At 50.9% G+C, this 12,827-nt stretch overlaps 1 protein-coding gene across 2 annotated transcripts in view; it reads left to right on the top strand.

Moving 5' to 3' along the window:
• Positions 1 to 8,985, top strand: part of TINAGL1 (tubulointerstitial nephritis antigen like 1) — a 29,192-nt gene extending 20,207 nt beyond the window's left edge. For both annotated transcript variants that reach the window (XM_066638621.1, XM_066638620.1), the window contains 3 exons: positions 1,271 to 1,394; positions 5,917 to 5,962; positions 6,145 to 8,985. In XM_066638621.1, the coding sequence (XP_066494718.1) occupies positions 1,271 to 1,394; positions 5,917 to 5,962; positions 6,145 to 6,288 (314 nt within the window). In that variant the 3' untranslated portion in view covers positions 6,289 to 8,985. The remainder of the gene's footprint in view (positions 1 to 1,270; positions 1,395 to 5,916; positions 5,963 to 6,144) is intronic.
• Positions 8,986 to 12,827: the final 3,842 nt, after the last annotated feature.

The raw sequence follows: 12,827 nt of genomic DNA, 5'->3' as shown, positions 1-12,827 counted from the left end.
GTTTGTGGGAAGGAGCCAAACCAGGACTTGATTTCATCACGTTGCAGAGGTGTGGCTTTCATAGAATCACTGAAGAGTCTACAAGGTCATCTAGTCCACCCCTTTCCTGGAGCAGGTGCCTGTCAGGAGAATCCACCCCCTCCTGGCAATCTGTTCCACTGCTGAACCTGACCTGACCATCAAAAGTTTCTTCCTAACATCCAGCCAGAAGCGCCTCTCTTTTGGTTTGTCCCCACTGGATCTAATTCTACTCTGAGGCAGCTAAGAACACATTTGTTCCTTCTTCCATATGACAGCTCTCCAGGTATTTGAAGAGCGCTAGCATATCCCCCCTCAGCCTTTTTTTCTCCAGGCAAAACATCTCAAGTTCCCACAGCCATTCCTCGTGGGGCTTGATCATCCTCATCGCTCTTCTGTGAACCCGCTGAGTTGGGCCAATTCAGCGTCCTTTACTAGCTGAACCATAGGATGCTCTTGCTTCCAGGGCTCAATTTCTGCCCTCCAAATAACTCCAAACCACACACCCTCCCTTTCCACTCCTCTGCCTGCACGCGGCTATCATGTCCATTAGAAAAATGGTGGAGATGAACCCCTTTGGCTTTCTGCCAAGGTGGCAAACTGAACGTTTATCAGTTGTGAAAACCGTGTGTTTTCTATTCTATCTACAGCTATTCTATCTTTCCAAGTAACTCTACAGGCGTTTAGAGCTTGCATTCTCAACCCTAAGCCTTTTCACCACTCCTACCAAATTGCAATCTCCAGAATTCTTTGCAGGGAAGCCATGATGGTTATCCTGGCAGACGTAAATGTTTTGTATGGAGAGGCTTAAGAACATAAGAAGAGCCTTACAGGATCAGGCCAAAGGCCCATCTAGTCCAGCTACCTGTATCTCACAGTGGCCCACCAGATGCATTCAGGAGCACTCAAGACAACAAAAGACCCGCATCCTGTTTCCACTCTCTTGCACATGGCATTCTGACATAGCATACTTCTAAAACCAGCAGGTTGTAACCTATGCTGGACTCTTCCTCCATAATTCTGTCCAGTCTCCTTTTAGAAGCATCTAGGCCAGATGCCATCACTACGTCCTGTGGCGAGGAATTCCACAGATGAATTACCCACTAGATAATTTTCTTTTGTCTGTTCTAACTCTCCTGACGCTCCATTCTCCAAAACAATTAGTGAAATGAGAAAGGAGGTACTGGGTGGTTCACGTCCCTTCCCCTTCTTTGCCCGTTGCTTACTCTGCCCCCCTTGTCTCCCTGTACAGCCATCATGGAGGTGCATGAAGACTTCTTCATCTACAGAAGCGGCATTTATCGGCACACGCCTGTGGCAGCTGGGAAACCTGAACAGTACCGACGGCATGGCACCCATTCTGTCAAAATCACAGGGTAAGAGGGGTTGTTTGAGAGGAAAGTGGTGTTCATGAGATTTTTTGGGGGGGGGCAGAGTAGGGCTGACCCCTCCCAGAGACCAGTTGAGGTGGTCCCTTCAGGCTATGGATTGGAAGAGGGGGCCTTTTCTCGGTTGCTGCTCCCCCTGTCTGAATTGGAAAAGGAAGAAGGGAATGGAGCAGGAGAGAAAAGAGATGGGCCTGTCATAAGAATATAAGACAAGCCCTGCTGGATCCGGCCAAAGGCCCATCTAGTCCGTCCTCCATAAATCTGTCCAATTCCCTTTTAAAAGGGATCTAGGCCAGATATCATCACCACATTTTGTGACAAGGAGTTCCACAGACTGCTTCAATATAGGATAAAGAAATATTTCCTTTTGTCCTGACTCTCCTGCTTGTCAATTTTAGTGGATATCCCCAGGTTGTGGTGTTGGGTGAGGGAGAAAAGAGCATCCCTCTATCCTCTCTATGTGCTGCCTACATAATTCTTGTACACCTCAATCATAAGGACAGCCCCTCAGGATGCAGGTCTCTTGTTGTCTTGTGTGCTCCCTGAGGGATTTGGTGGGCCACCGGGATACAGGAAGCTGAACTTTACTTGTTGGCAACCTTCAGTCTTGAGAGACTCTGGTATCGCGCTCTGAAAGGTGGTTCTGGAACAGCGTCTAGTGTGGCTGAAAAGGCCGATTCGGGAGTGACAATCCCTTCCACACCGGGAGCAAGTGCAGTCTGTCCCTGGTCTGTCTCCCTGGCTGTGGGCCTTCCTTCTTTGCCTCTTAGCCTCAGACTGCTGGCCAAGTGTCTCTTCAAACTGGGATGACCTCCAGTTCATGTGCAGAGATTGTAATGCAGGGAGGTGAGTCCACATCCTGAACCATGACCTGTGTTTTCTTCAGGCTGATCGTCAGTCCATAAGAACATAAGCAGAGCCTCGCTGGATCAGGTTATAGGTCTGCTTATGTTCTTATGCCCTTCCCAGACTGCAGGCTTCCTGGTGCTTTGATGTTTAGGAACATGGTCGTGCCTGACTTGCACCCGTGACATGGCTGCTTCATGACCGCTTAAGATCTGTGTGCATTTGGGGGAGTGCTAATGCAATTTCCGGCATTTGGGGGGGCCGTGGGGGGTGGCAGCAAAGCATCCTCAGTGGGCCTTCCCCCTTAAGCCTGGAAGAAGGGAGCAGCCAAACCCAACATTTTCCCCCTTACTTTGGCATCTCTCTGCAAATGGGAAATCGTGGAAGGTCTTTTACCGTCATTGGTATTCTCTGGTGCTGGCGCCAGGTACATTGAACACAGTGACATGTTTCATCTCTGCTGTGCTGTAGTGGAGGGGCACCCCCCTTTCTCCTTCTCCTTCCCCGGGCACAGGCGAGGCAGCTAAGTGGAGCTTGAGACGTGCCAGCTCACTTCTGCCTGTGGAATGAGGAACAAGAACTTGGGCCAGCTGAGAGAGGCCCTGTGGGGGGAGAGCAGAGGTCTCCAGCCAGCCCTTGCTGGATAAGGCCAGCCAGCCTCCGTCCCTGGGGGGAGTGAGATTTTTGCTGTTGATGTCAGAAGCCCATCAGGCCGGGTGGGAGAGTCATTCTTCAGGCCTCAACAGCACAGGACACCTTTCGCTGAACCTGGAGTGGCTTCTGGGCGGCACCCCCGTGATGTAGATCAGGGGCGCCCAAACCCCGGCCCTGGGGCCACATGCGGCCCTCGAGGCTTCCCAATGCGGCCCTCGGGGAGCCCACAGTCTCCAATGAGCCTCTGGCCCTCCGGAGGTTTGTTGGAGCCCGCACTGGCCCAATGCAACTGCTCTCAGCGTGAGGGCGACTGTTTGACCTCTCACGTAAGCTGTGGGATGAGGGCTCCCTCCACTGCTTGCCGTTTCACGTCTGTGATGCAGCAGCGGCAGCAAAGGAAAGGCCGGCCTTGCTTTGTGCAAGGCCTTTTATAGGCCTTGAGCTATTGCAAGACCTTCATTCATTCATATAAGTTCATCTTTAATATATTCATTTATGTAAACGTATGCAAATTTATTCAGATTTTAAATGTAAATTGATTCTTTTTTCCCCCCCCCGGCCCCCGGACACAGTGTCAGAGAGATGATGTGGCCCTCCTGCCAAAAACTTTGGACACCTCTGATGTAGATCAAAGGTCCTTGGAGGAAGCAGGGGTGCTCTTGCTTGACCTGCCTGGAGTCACCCGCTGCCTCTTCCCCACCCTCACCTGTTTTCTGAATGCATTGATTCTGCAATTGCCTGGCTTCCTCTGCCCAGAGCCAACCCAAGACTTTCCGTGCCTCTCAGCCCTTGCTGCAAACCCTCCTCCATGCAGCAGCACCCCAGAGCCTCCTGGCACCCAAAATGCCATAGGGGGCTGTCACACCAGTCACCCTCCCTGTGCACCACTGCCCTTTAGGACACCCCCGTGCATCCTGCTGCCCCCCCACTCCCCTCCCCTGCCACCTGCTTCATCCACCACTGAATCTGTGGCTTTGAAAAGGAAGAGAGAAACAGAGTGGATGAGGAAGTGAGAGTGACGGCCTAGAGTGACTTTCCTCCACACTTCTGCTCCATTCCTGACTTCCTTCACGAATCAGGGGAGTGGGAGCCAGAGCGGGTGCTGGTGTGCCACTGGGTAAGGGGGGCTGATCTTTACTTGGCCGTGCTCGGAAGCCAGAGTTGCGGAGGACTTGGCTTGATCTGCCCTGAGCCACCCCCTCCCCACAGCCCCGTCTGGCCTCCCTTTTAAAGACAAGATTTCCATGCCAGCCCCTGAGCCCTGCGGGTGGGGCAGGTGTGACTCCAGGCTGAGGAATTTGTGCTGTATGGGAAGAAGGCAGGAACACGAAAAAAGCTAAACAGAACCTTGGCAGAGGCTGCGGCTTGTGGTGACCTCAACTCATGAACTGAAAGTAAATACAAAGTTGCTACAGTGATCGGTTCCAACACAGAGATCAAAACATGGGAAGGTGGGCAACCCCCCACCCCCGGAATGAAGGAAAAACCTGAACGATGGGACTTGCTTGGGAGAAACAACTCGAGGGCAGCCCGCCAGCCAGCTGGAGCTAGATTTTCCACTTGGTTATCTCTCCTTGAGCTGCTTGCTGGGTGGAGAGCAGAGGAAATGACAGGACAGGTTCTGAGTGCATTGCTGGGGAGTGAAATGGAGCCCTTTCAAGACTTCCACAGGGGTCTTCTTTTCCCGCGCCTACCCTGGAGTGTTGGCCATCCCAGCCTCTGACTCTAGAAAGTTGAAGGGTCAGGGAGGACAGGAAAGGCTTTGATCCAGGGCAGAGGTTGCCAAATGTTTTATCACTGGGACCCACTTTTTAAAATGATGCTTTTTTGGGACCCACATAACTTTAAAAGGGATGATTTTAAAAAGGGACGATTTCAAAAGAAATCTTATTTTAATATATATATTTTTTACAAGTGATATTATATTTATTTACTTGCAAAAAAGCTTGATCCATGAGGCGGCCCTAATGAAGAGCCTCAAGGCTTCAGGGGCTAAAGACCCAGCCTTCACCTGCCCCACTACCTGTCATTGACGGACTTGGAAAAAAACACACCAGGAAAAGTCGCTCAAACATTGATCTCCCAAACAGAAATCAGATCGCTCTGCAAAGAGTTGAGCTCCTGCAGTTTGCAAGCTTGTGTCAATATAGGGCAATATGTGTCTCAGGGCTTGAGACAATTAGTTATCTGATCTTTCCATCACCTGTGTTTTTCAGTGGAGGCTCTGCAGGACCCACTAGAAATTGGGTCCCAACTTACCAAGTGGGTCCCAACTCACAGTTTGGAAAAACACTACTTTAAGGAAGATTCTTTGGGGAAGGAAGCAGACACCTGCTTTCTGGTGGAGCTTCTGTCTTTTTGGTAGCAACCTGCCTGCTGGGTCTGGTCCTCAAAGCAACTTTATGCAGGTGGAAGAAGCAAGAGGAAGGTGTGTTTGTTGTTGTTGGCATCCTTCAGTCTCGGAAGACTATGGTGTCACGCTCTGAATGGTGGCTCTGGAACAGAGTGTCCTCTCCAGTGCGCGAAGCCTGGGTAAAGTAGGTATGGAGGATAGGCTGTTACCCATGCAGCAAATCCCCCCCTCCACGTCGCTGAAATGGTCCAACGGAAAGGCAGAGGCCAATACGGTTGGTTCCAGCGGCGTCGCAGGAGTTGCCAGAACGTGACTGTTCAGCCATGAACTGCCTCAGGGACTCCGGCTCTGGATTTTGCCTCGAGGTTGACTCCTGAAGCCTCTTCCATAACTGGATGTAGCCACAAGGCAGTGGAGGTTTGGGATCAGAGTTTTCCTTCTCTCAGATGAGCTGCCTTCCCAGGCTGACGAGTCCCATCTACCCGGTGGCTGTTTAGTCGCCTCTTACGACAAGTACAGCCAAACTGAGGGCCTATTCTTATCCCCAGCCCCCAGGGGAGGGAGAAGGTGTGTTTATTGCCACTGGAAAGGTTCGACTTGGTTTCTCCTTTGGTAAGTCGCATGGCTCAACAAATCTTTCTTCCTTGTGTGTTGCAGGTGGGGGGAAGAACGGACCCCTGATGGCCAAATCCAGAAATACTGGGTGAGTGCAAGATGTCTGTGTAGAACATGGTTGATTTACACAAAGCACATTGGACACTCTGGAATGCGGCATAAATGCAAATAGTTGTTTTGCGAGAAGCCCTTGAGAGCTGTGCCTTACGTGCTAACCATATCTGTTTTTCCTCTCTCTCTCCCTCCTCCTCCCCCCCCCCCCGGCTTCAGACTGCTGCCAACTCCTGGGGCAAGGAGTGGGGTGAACATGGCTACTTCCGCATTGCCCGTGGCACCAATGAGTGTGAGATTGAGACCTTTGTGGTGGGGGTCTGGGGCCGCGTTGGAATGGAAGACATGCACCACAAGAAGTGAGGTTTTTGGAGTGGTCCACCTCCCCCCCAGAACACTGGAGAGAGCTGCCTTCCTCATTTTCCCTCTGCCTCCTCTTCCTCCTTCTCTGAAAAAGGGTCCTGGGACCTGAATCAGTCACAGGACTCCCTGCGCAACTGACTCTAACCGCTGAGTTGGCCTCACAAGGGAATGGAGCTCAGCCACACGGGACGAGGCTTAGAATGAGTCTTGAATTCTGGGGCTTGCAAGGGGCCTTCAATCACCCTTTCCTTGTCTCCTCAGAAGTGCTTTGAGATCTCTTGAAGTTGCTGCCAAGGAGGAAGCCTTTCGAAAATTGGAAAGGTCGCAGGAAGGTCATGAAGTTGGGCAACCCTCTCCCCCTTACTCACACCAGAGCAGGTTCTTCCATACTTGAGTCCACCTCAGCTGAACCCATCTACTCAAGACCAGGACACGCCACATGGGGAGGCCCAGGAGCAAACAGGGAAGAGCGTGCTCAGACAGCCTGACACGCCAGATGGCTCCAGCAAGTGAGCCAAACTGTACGCAGCAGGAGAAGACACATTTGACTCCACGGACTTTGAATCCTCTCCTTCACACCTCCCCAGTTTCTTGTAACGGAGACTTTATGGAAGTGTCGCTTTCTTTGGCCTGCCTTTTCCCAGAAGTGTCCTTGCTGTCTGGCCGCTTCAGCCTCTCTGACCTTCCACTGCTTGCCTTGGCCAATCCAACTGGGGAGCGGATGGGGGGGGAAGTCCCAGATCTTGAGTGTACCCGACGAACACAGGAATCACCCTAAATCCCAGCCACTGGAGCGGCCATTTCTAGGGTCGCGCTTGAGCCACTCCAGAAATGCATGTCGTGTTCAGATGCTGAGTGAAGAGACACCCAAAGGTTTTGGCCTTCTCAAGGTCACCCAGGCATGTGCAGAGTTCAGCTTCTCCCCTTGAAAACGGTTATGGGCTATCTCTGGCCTTAGCAAGCCACACCCAGTTGGGGCTCTTCTCCCCTTCCTTTTCTCTTCTTCCAAACTGGAAATTCATTGTCTCTCCTCCCCCCCCCCCCATTTCCCCTCACAAGATCTGTTACAGCCAGTGAGTTTTGCTGACTGGGGCACAGTGTGCGCTGGCCTGTGTTTGATCCGAAGCGAAGGCTCCCACCCGCCCGAGCCTCTCTTGGCCCCCATCCGTTTATTCCTGTCCCTTTCTGTGGGATTTTAACTTCCATCCCTGAGCCTTCTGGACAGGATGTGGGGGTCTTTCTGGTGCTTAATCCCTGCCCCCCCACGTCACAATAGGCCCATTGTTGGGAGTTTGGTGCTGTTGAAAGGGGGGCTTAGCCGGACGTCACGGCCGGTCCTGTCACTTCTGCGAGCCTCACGAGCACCCAGTGGAAATGCCCTGCTGCCTCCATTCATGTCGAAGAAGCGAGGACAGAACATGCGTACAGAAACGCAGCACATTTGTGCGTGACCCGTCAGGGAGGCTGCCAGCAGCCGGTGTGGAATCCCTCACAGAGCATTTAAACAAGATGGGTGAGCGAGGAAGGGCTGGAAGCAGTTTCCACCCACATCGGGAGCCTCATTAAGGTTTCCCGCGCGGTCCTGGAGTCATGCGAGTTCTGTGCCCGGGGCATTTGCCCCATTCATCTAATGGGAGGTCTGCTGCTGGGGGTGGCAGCCACCTCATGAAGTGGTTGCCAGCAGCCCCTCCTCCTTCAGAGAACCCGGAAGTCACAGAGGAAGACGCGCTGGTGGAGAAGAAGAATTGCGCTCCCTTGGCAGAGTACCCAGGGCAGGTACCACTCAGGCTCCACCCTAGTTATTCCTCTGGGTGCTGCAAACACTGAGTCAGGCATTGCTAGTAGGCACTGCTGGCCTACCTCCATTCATTCTTTTGGCTATACTTTTGGGCGTACTTTGGTGGCTAGGTGAACCTGGAGCAGGTCTGTGCTGCCCCAGGCACGTCCCGCTGAAAGCAGTGCAATACAGGTAGTTCGGCCCGACTGATGGAGGCCACAGTGTTCGTCTTGGCACCCGTGGATCCTGAACCAATAAAAAAAACAGCTAGAGTCAAGAGGCCAAACTGAGGGGGTTGCCTCAGGCAGAAGTGTGGTGGGGGGGCAATAATTTCCACTCCCCACCTCTGCCCAAATTGCTTCTCTTCCTGGTCCCTGGGTTCAGAAAGGAAGAAGGGACTTGAGAGGGAGAGGAGGGACTTGAGTGCGGAGGAGAGTAGAGTGGTGGCCTAGAGTGTCAGAGATGTGTCTAGCTTGCCACTCTTCGCACGTCAGCTCAGTTCTCTTCTTCTTGAATCCAGAAAGTGGAAAGAGAACGAGCCGCTGTGTCTGTCGGCATGTTACGAGGTGGCATTTGGTGTGCTGCATGGGCTGACTCTGCATGCCGGGAAGGCTGTTTCTTTGCACAGATCTTTTTAGCGGACCAGAGGGCTGGCTGGCTCGGTGTGTGTGTATTCTCTATGCAGGAAAATCACCACTGATTGCCAACATCAGCACCGAAGAACCAAACTTATCATGGGAAAAAGTGCCCTTCCCCCAAAATGGTGACTTACATTCCAAGACAGTTTGAGTTCAGGCACTGGCCAAGTGTCTTTGCCTGGAGCAAGCAATCTAAGAGCAGTCTATGCAGAGGGTTTTCTATGAGCCTTTTTATATTTATTGTTGCTTCTTATTGTTTGTAAATAAAATGCACAAAAGACTCTGGCAAGAATGGTCTGTGGCTGGTTTCTTGACCTTTGCCCACCAGGCCTCGTGCTGATTTTAGCATCCCCCCCCCCCCGCTACTTCAAAGGTGATGAAGAAATTGCAGTATTAAAAGCGGGTGGAGCTGGTTTGACTGGAAGCAGTGGTGGAGCTAGGGGGGGTGCAAAGCACTAAGTTTTGCAGGGAGCCTTACTGCAGTGTAAGGCACTTACACTTGCTTGCTTACTTACTTGTATCTTACTTGTGATACAAGGACATCTGCAAGAGGGATCTGAAGGCCTTAGGAGTGGACCTCAACAGGTGGGAAACCCTGGACTCTGAGCGGCCTGCTTGGAGGCAGGCTGTGCAGCATGGCCTTTCCCAGTTTGAAGGGATACTTGGCCAACAGTCTGAGGCAAAGAAGGAAGGCCCATAGCCAGGGAGACAGACCAGGGACAGACTGCACTTGCTCCCGGTGTGGGAGGGATTGTCACTCTCGAATCGGCCTTTTCAGCCACACTAGACGCTGTTCCAGAACCACCTTTCAGAGCGCGATCCCAGAGTCTTTCGAGACTGAAGGTTGCCAAGTTACTGCAGTGTGCAAGCTGTCCCCCTTTTGGGGCCATTCTGGGGGGGGGGGAGCAAAATGAATGCAGGATGGAGTGCGTGGGCAGACACGGCAAATACCTCTGTTTTGTCCCACCCACCCCCCTTCGAAGGCACCCCTGCTAGGAATGTACAGCCAAGGACAGGAGCTGGGGAGGCAGACGGCGGGGGCATTCTTCCTTTCCCCCCCACCTAGTTGGAGGTTTCAAGCAACAGACAGGGAAGTCCTGGCTGGAATGGCTCTGAAGGGGAGCGGGACGGGCCCACGGTAGCTCCCTGCAACACATAGTGCTTTGCACCCCCTCTAGCTACGCCGCTGTCTGGAAGGTCTAGGGAACTTATCTGTAGCACTCCACAGAGCACTGAGGTTTTCCCAACAGCACTGCAGCCTGAAACTTTCATTAAACTTACAAAGGAAGCGACAAGTACAACTAGGAAGAGAAGAAAAGGCTGCAAATGAGAATGTCAGCCCTACTCTGCAGGGACCCGCTGCTTCAGATGTCCCTTCAAACGCACAACGCATCCCCGAGACAATTGCCATTGTCTGACGTGATGTTGCCAGCCGTCCAAAATAAATCTCGCCCGCTCCAGGGTGTGAATCAGCAGCCCGCGCATTGTGCGCCACACGGGGGCCGTGATATTCCTGCGCATTCACGAGCGCCACAGAGAGGAAGCATCTGGTTCCCACGCTGCTAAAGACCCAAGAAAGGGGGCGACAGCTAAAGAAAGAGCCCCCCCCCAGCAGCTTGTGCTCATGACACTTAACAAGGCATCCCCCAAACGGGTGAAAAAACAAAAGAGAATGCTCTAAGGGGGATCAGGAAATTACAGCTGTCCCTGGACAAGAGGGACAAGTCAGAGCACTGCTATTTCCTCTCCCCCCCCCCACTTTTGCTGTGCTGGAAGATGCCTGCAGGCTTGCCCCCCCCCACCTCTCACAACGGCTTCCCCGCTTCCAAGGAGCGGAGAGGTCAGCACCTGGAAAAGGCTGTGCAGCCGAGATAAGGGCTTTTGCTATTGTCTTGCTTCCTGTTATGCTGGGACAGGGTGACCTTTGGAAAGCCCTCTTCTCAAGCACCCCTGCCAGGAATGTACAGCCAAGGACAGGAGCTGGGGAGGCAGACTGCAGGGGTATTCTTCCTCCCCCCCCTCCCCACCTAGTTGGAGGTGTCACGCAACAGACAGGGAAGTCCTGTGTTCCTTGAGTGCTGGTCAAAACCATACAAAGCCAAAGGGAGACACATTGTAGTGCGTGAATGCATTGATGACATGCCCCTCCCCAACAAAACAGAAGGGGGGGCACCACAGTCTAGTTCTCAAGGAGGCAGTAAGCCCGTGCCTGGACTCTGCCACTGCAGTGCAAAAAATTCCTTAGACATGGAATGCTCGCATGGCAGGGAGAAGACTCTAGTGTGGCCTTTCCCCCTGATGGCCTAGCTTTCTACATGCAGGCCATGGAGCAACCTCCATCAGCGATGCAAACTGAAAAGGTGCAAAGGACCACTGACGCTTTTGGCTCATGTTAGTATGGATCATTTACCTCATACCTCTCATATTTGGCATTCGCGATCCTGCTTTGACATGCCATGCCAGAGCTCCAGGACCATAGCCAGGATTCTAGATGTGGGGGACCATGACTGTTTTTTTCAAGGCGGCAATGATGTCAGGTATCTACGCTGGTGGGCAAAATGAAAGGATAAGTCTGGAGAAACATCAAATACCCGAAACTCCCCCAAATTTCATGAAGAGAAAATAATGTGGTTTTGTGATTTTTTTTGAAAGATGCATTCATTAGCTGTAAAGTCATGTAACAATAATGTGCATAGAATAAATGCATCTCTGCATGCAATGTAAAATGTATTGCCTACATAGAAATAACATGCAACACAGCCTTTCATTTACACACCAATGCAACACACAGGCTTGGAACCCTGCAAAAGTAAAACATATCACTGATGCAGGTAGTATTTACTTGTATTGAAAGTGCCTATTTAACACCTATAGAGTGCCTATCTAACACCTATATACTGCCTATATAGCGCCTATCTAACACCTATATAATGCCTATGTAACACCTATCTAGTGCCTCTCTAACACCTCTCTAGTGCCTATATAGCACCTATATAGCACATATAATACCAATTTAACACCTATTTAGCACCTATCTAGCACCTCTCTAACACCTATACAGCGCCTATATAACAGCTAACACCTATTTAACGCCTATCTAGTGCCTATCTAGCACCTATCTAGCGCCTATCTAGTGCCTATTTAACACCTATGTAGCGCCTATCTAGCACCTATCTAACACCTACGTAACACCTATTTAACGCCTGTATAGAGCCTACATTACGCCTAACACCTATATAGCATCTATTTAACACCTATCTAGTGCCTGTCTACCACCTATCTAGCGCCTATATAGCAACTATCTAGTGCCTATAACACCTATATAATGCCTATCTCGTGCCTATGCGACACCTATATAGCACCTATCAACACCTATATAATGCCTATGTAGTGCCTATTTAACACCTATTTAACAACTATAAAGCGCCTATCTAGCACCTATCTAACCTATCTAGTGCCTATATAACACCTATCTAGCACCTATATAGCGTCCTTCTAGAAGCTATGTAGTACCTATCTAACACCTACATAACACCTATTTAACGCCAATATAGCGCCTATTTAACACCTATCTAGCACCTATCTGGCAACTATACAGCGCCTATATAATGCCTAACACCGATATAGCACCTATTTAACACCTATATAGAGCCTATCTAGCAACTACCTATATAATGCCTACCTTGTGCCTATGCAACACCTATCTAGCACCTATCTAGCGCCTATCCAGCACCTATCTAGAGCCTAACTCCTATCTAGTGCCTATATAGCACCTATCTAACACCTACATAAACTGTTTAATGCCTATATAGCACCTTTCTAAAACCTATCTAGCACCCATATACCTATTTAGCGCCTGTCCAGCACCTAACGCCTTTCTTGAGCCTATTTAACACCTATATAGCACCTATCTAGTACCTAAATAGCACCTATCTAGCACCTATATAGCGCTTATCTATCACCTACATAGCGCCTATCTAGTGCCTATTTAACACCTATTTAACAACTATATAGTGCCTAGCACCTATCTGCCTATCTAGCACCTATATAGCATCCTTCTAGCAGCTATGTAGCGCCTAACACCTACATAACACCTATTTAACGCCAATATAGTGCCTATTTAA

The sequence above is a fragment of the Tiliqua scincoides genome, chromosome 10 (genome assembly GCF_035046505.1).
Source record: "Tiliqua scincoides isolate rTilSci1 chromosome 10, rTilSci1.hap2, whole genome shotgun sequence".
Classification (NCBI taxonomy): domain Eukaryota; kingdom Metazoa; phylum Chordata; class Lepidosauria; order Squamata; family Scincidae; genus Tiliqua; species Tiliqua scincoides.
This window is presented reverse-complemented; position numbering and strand designations above follow the sequence as displayed.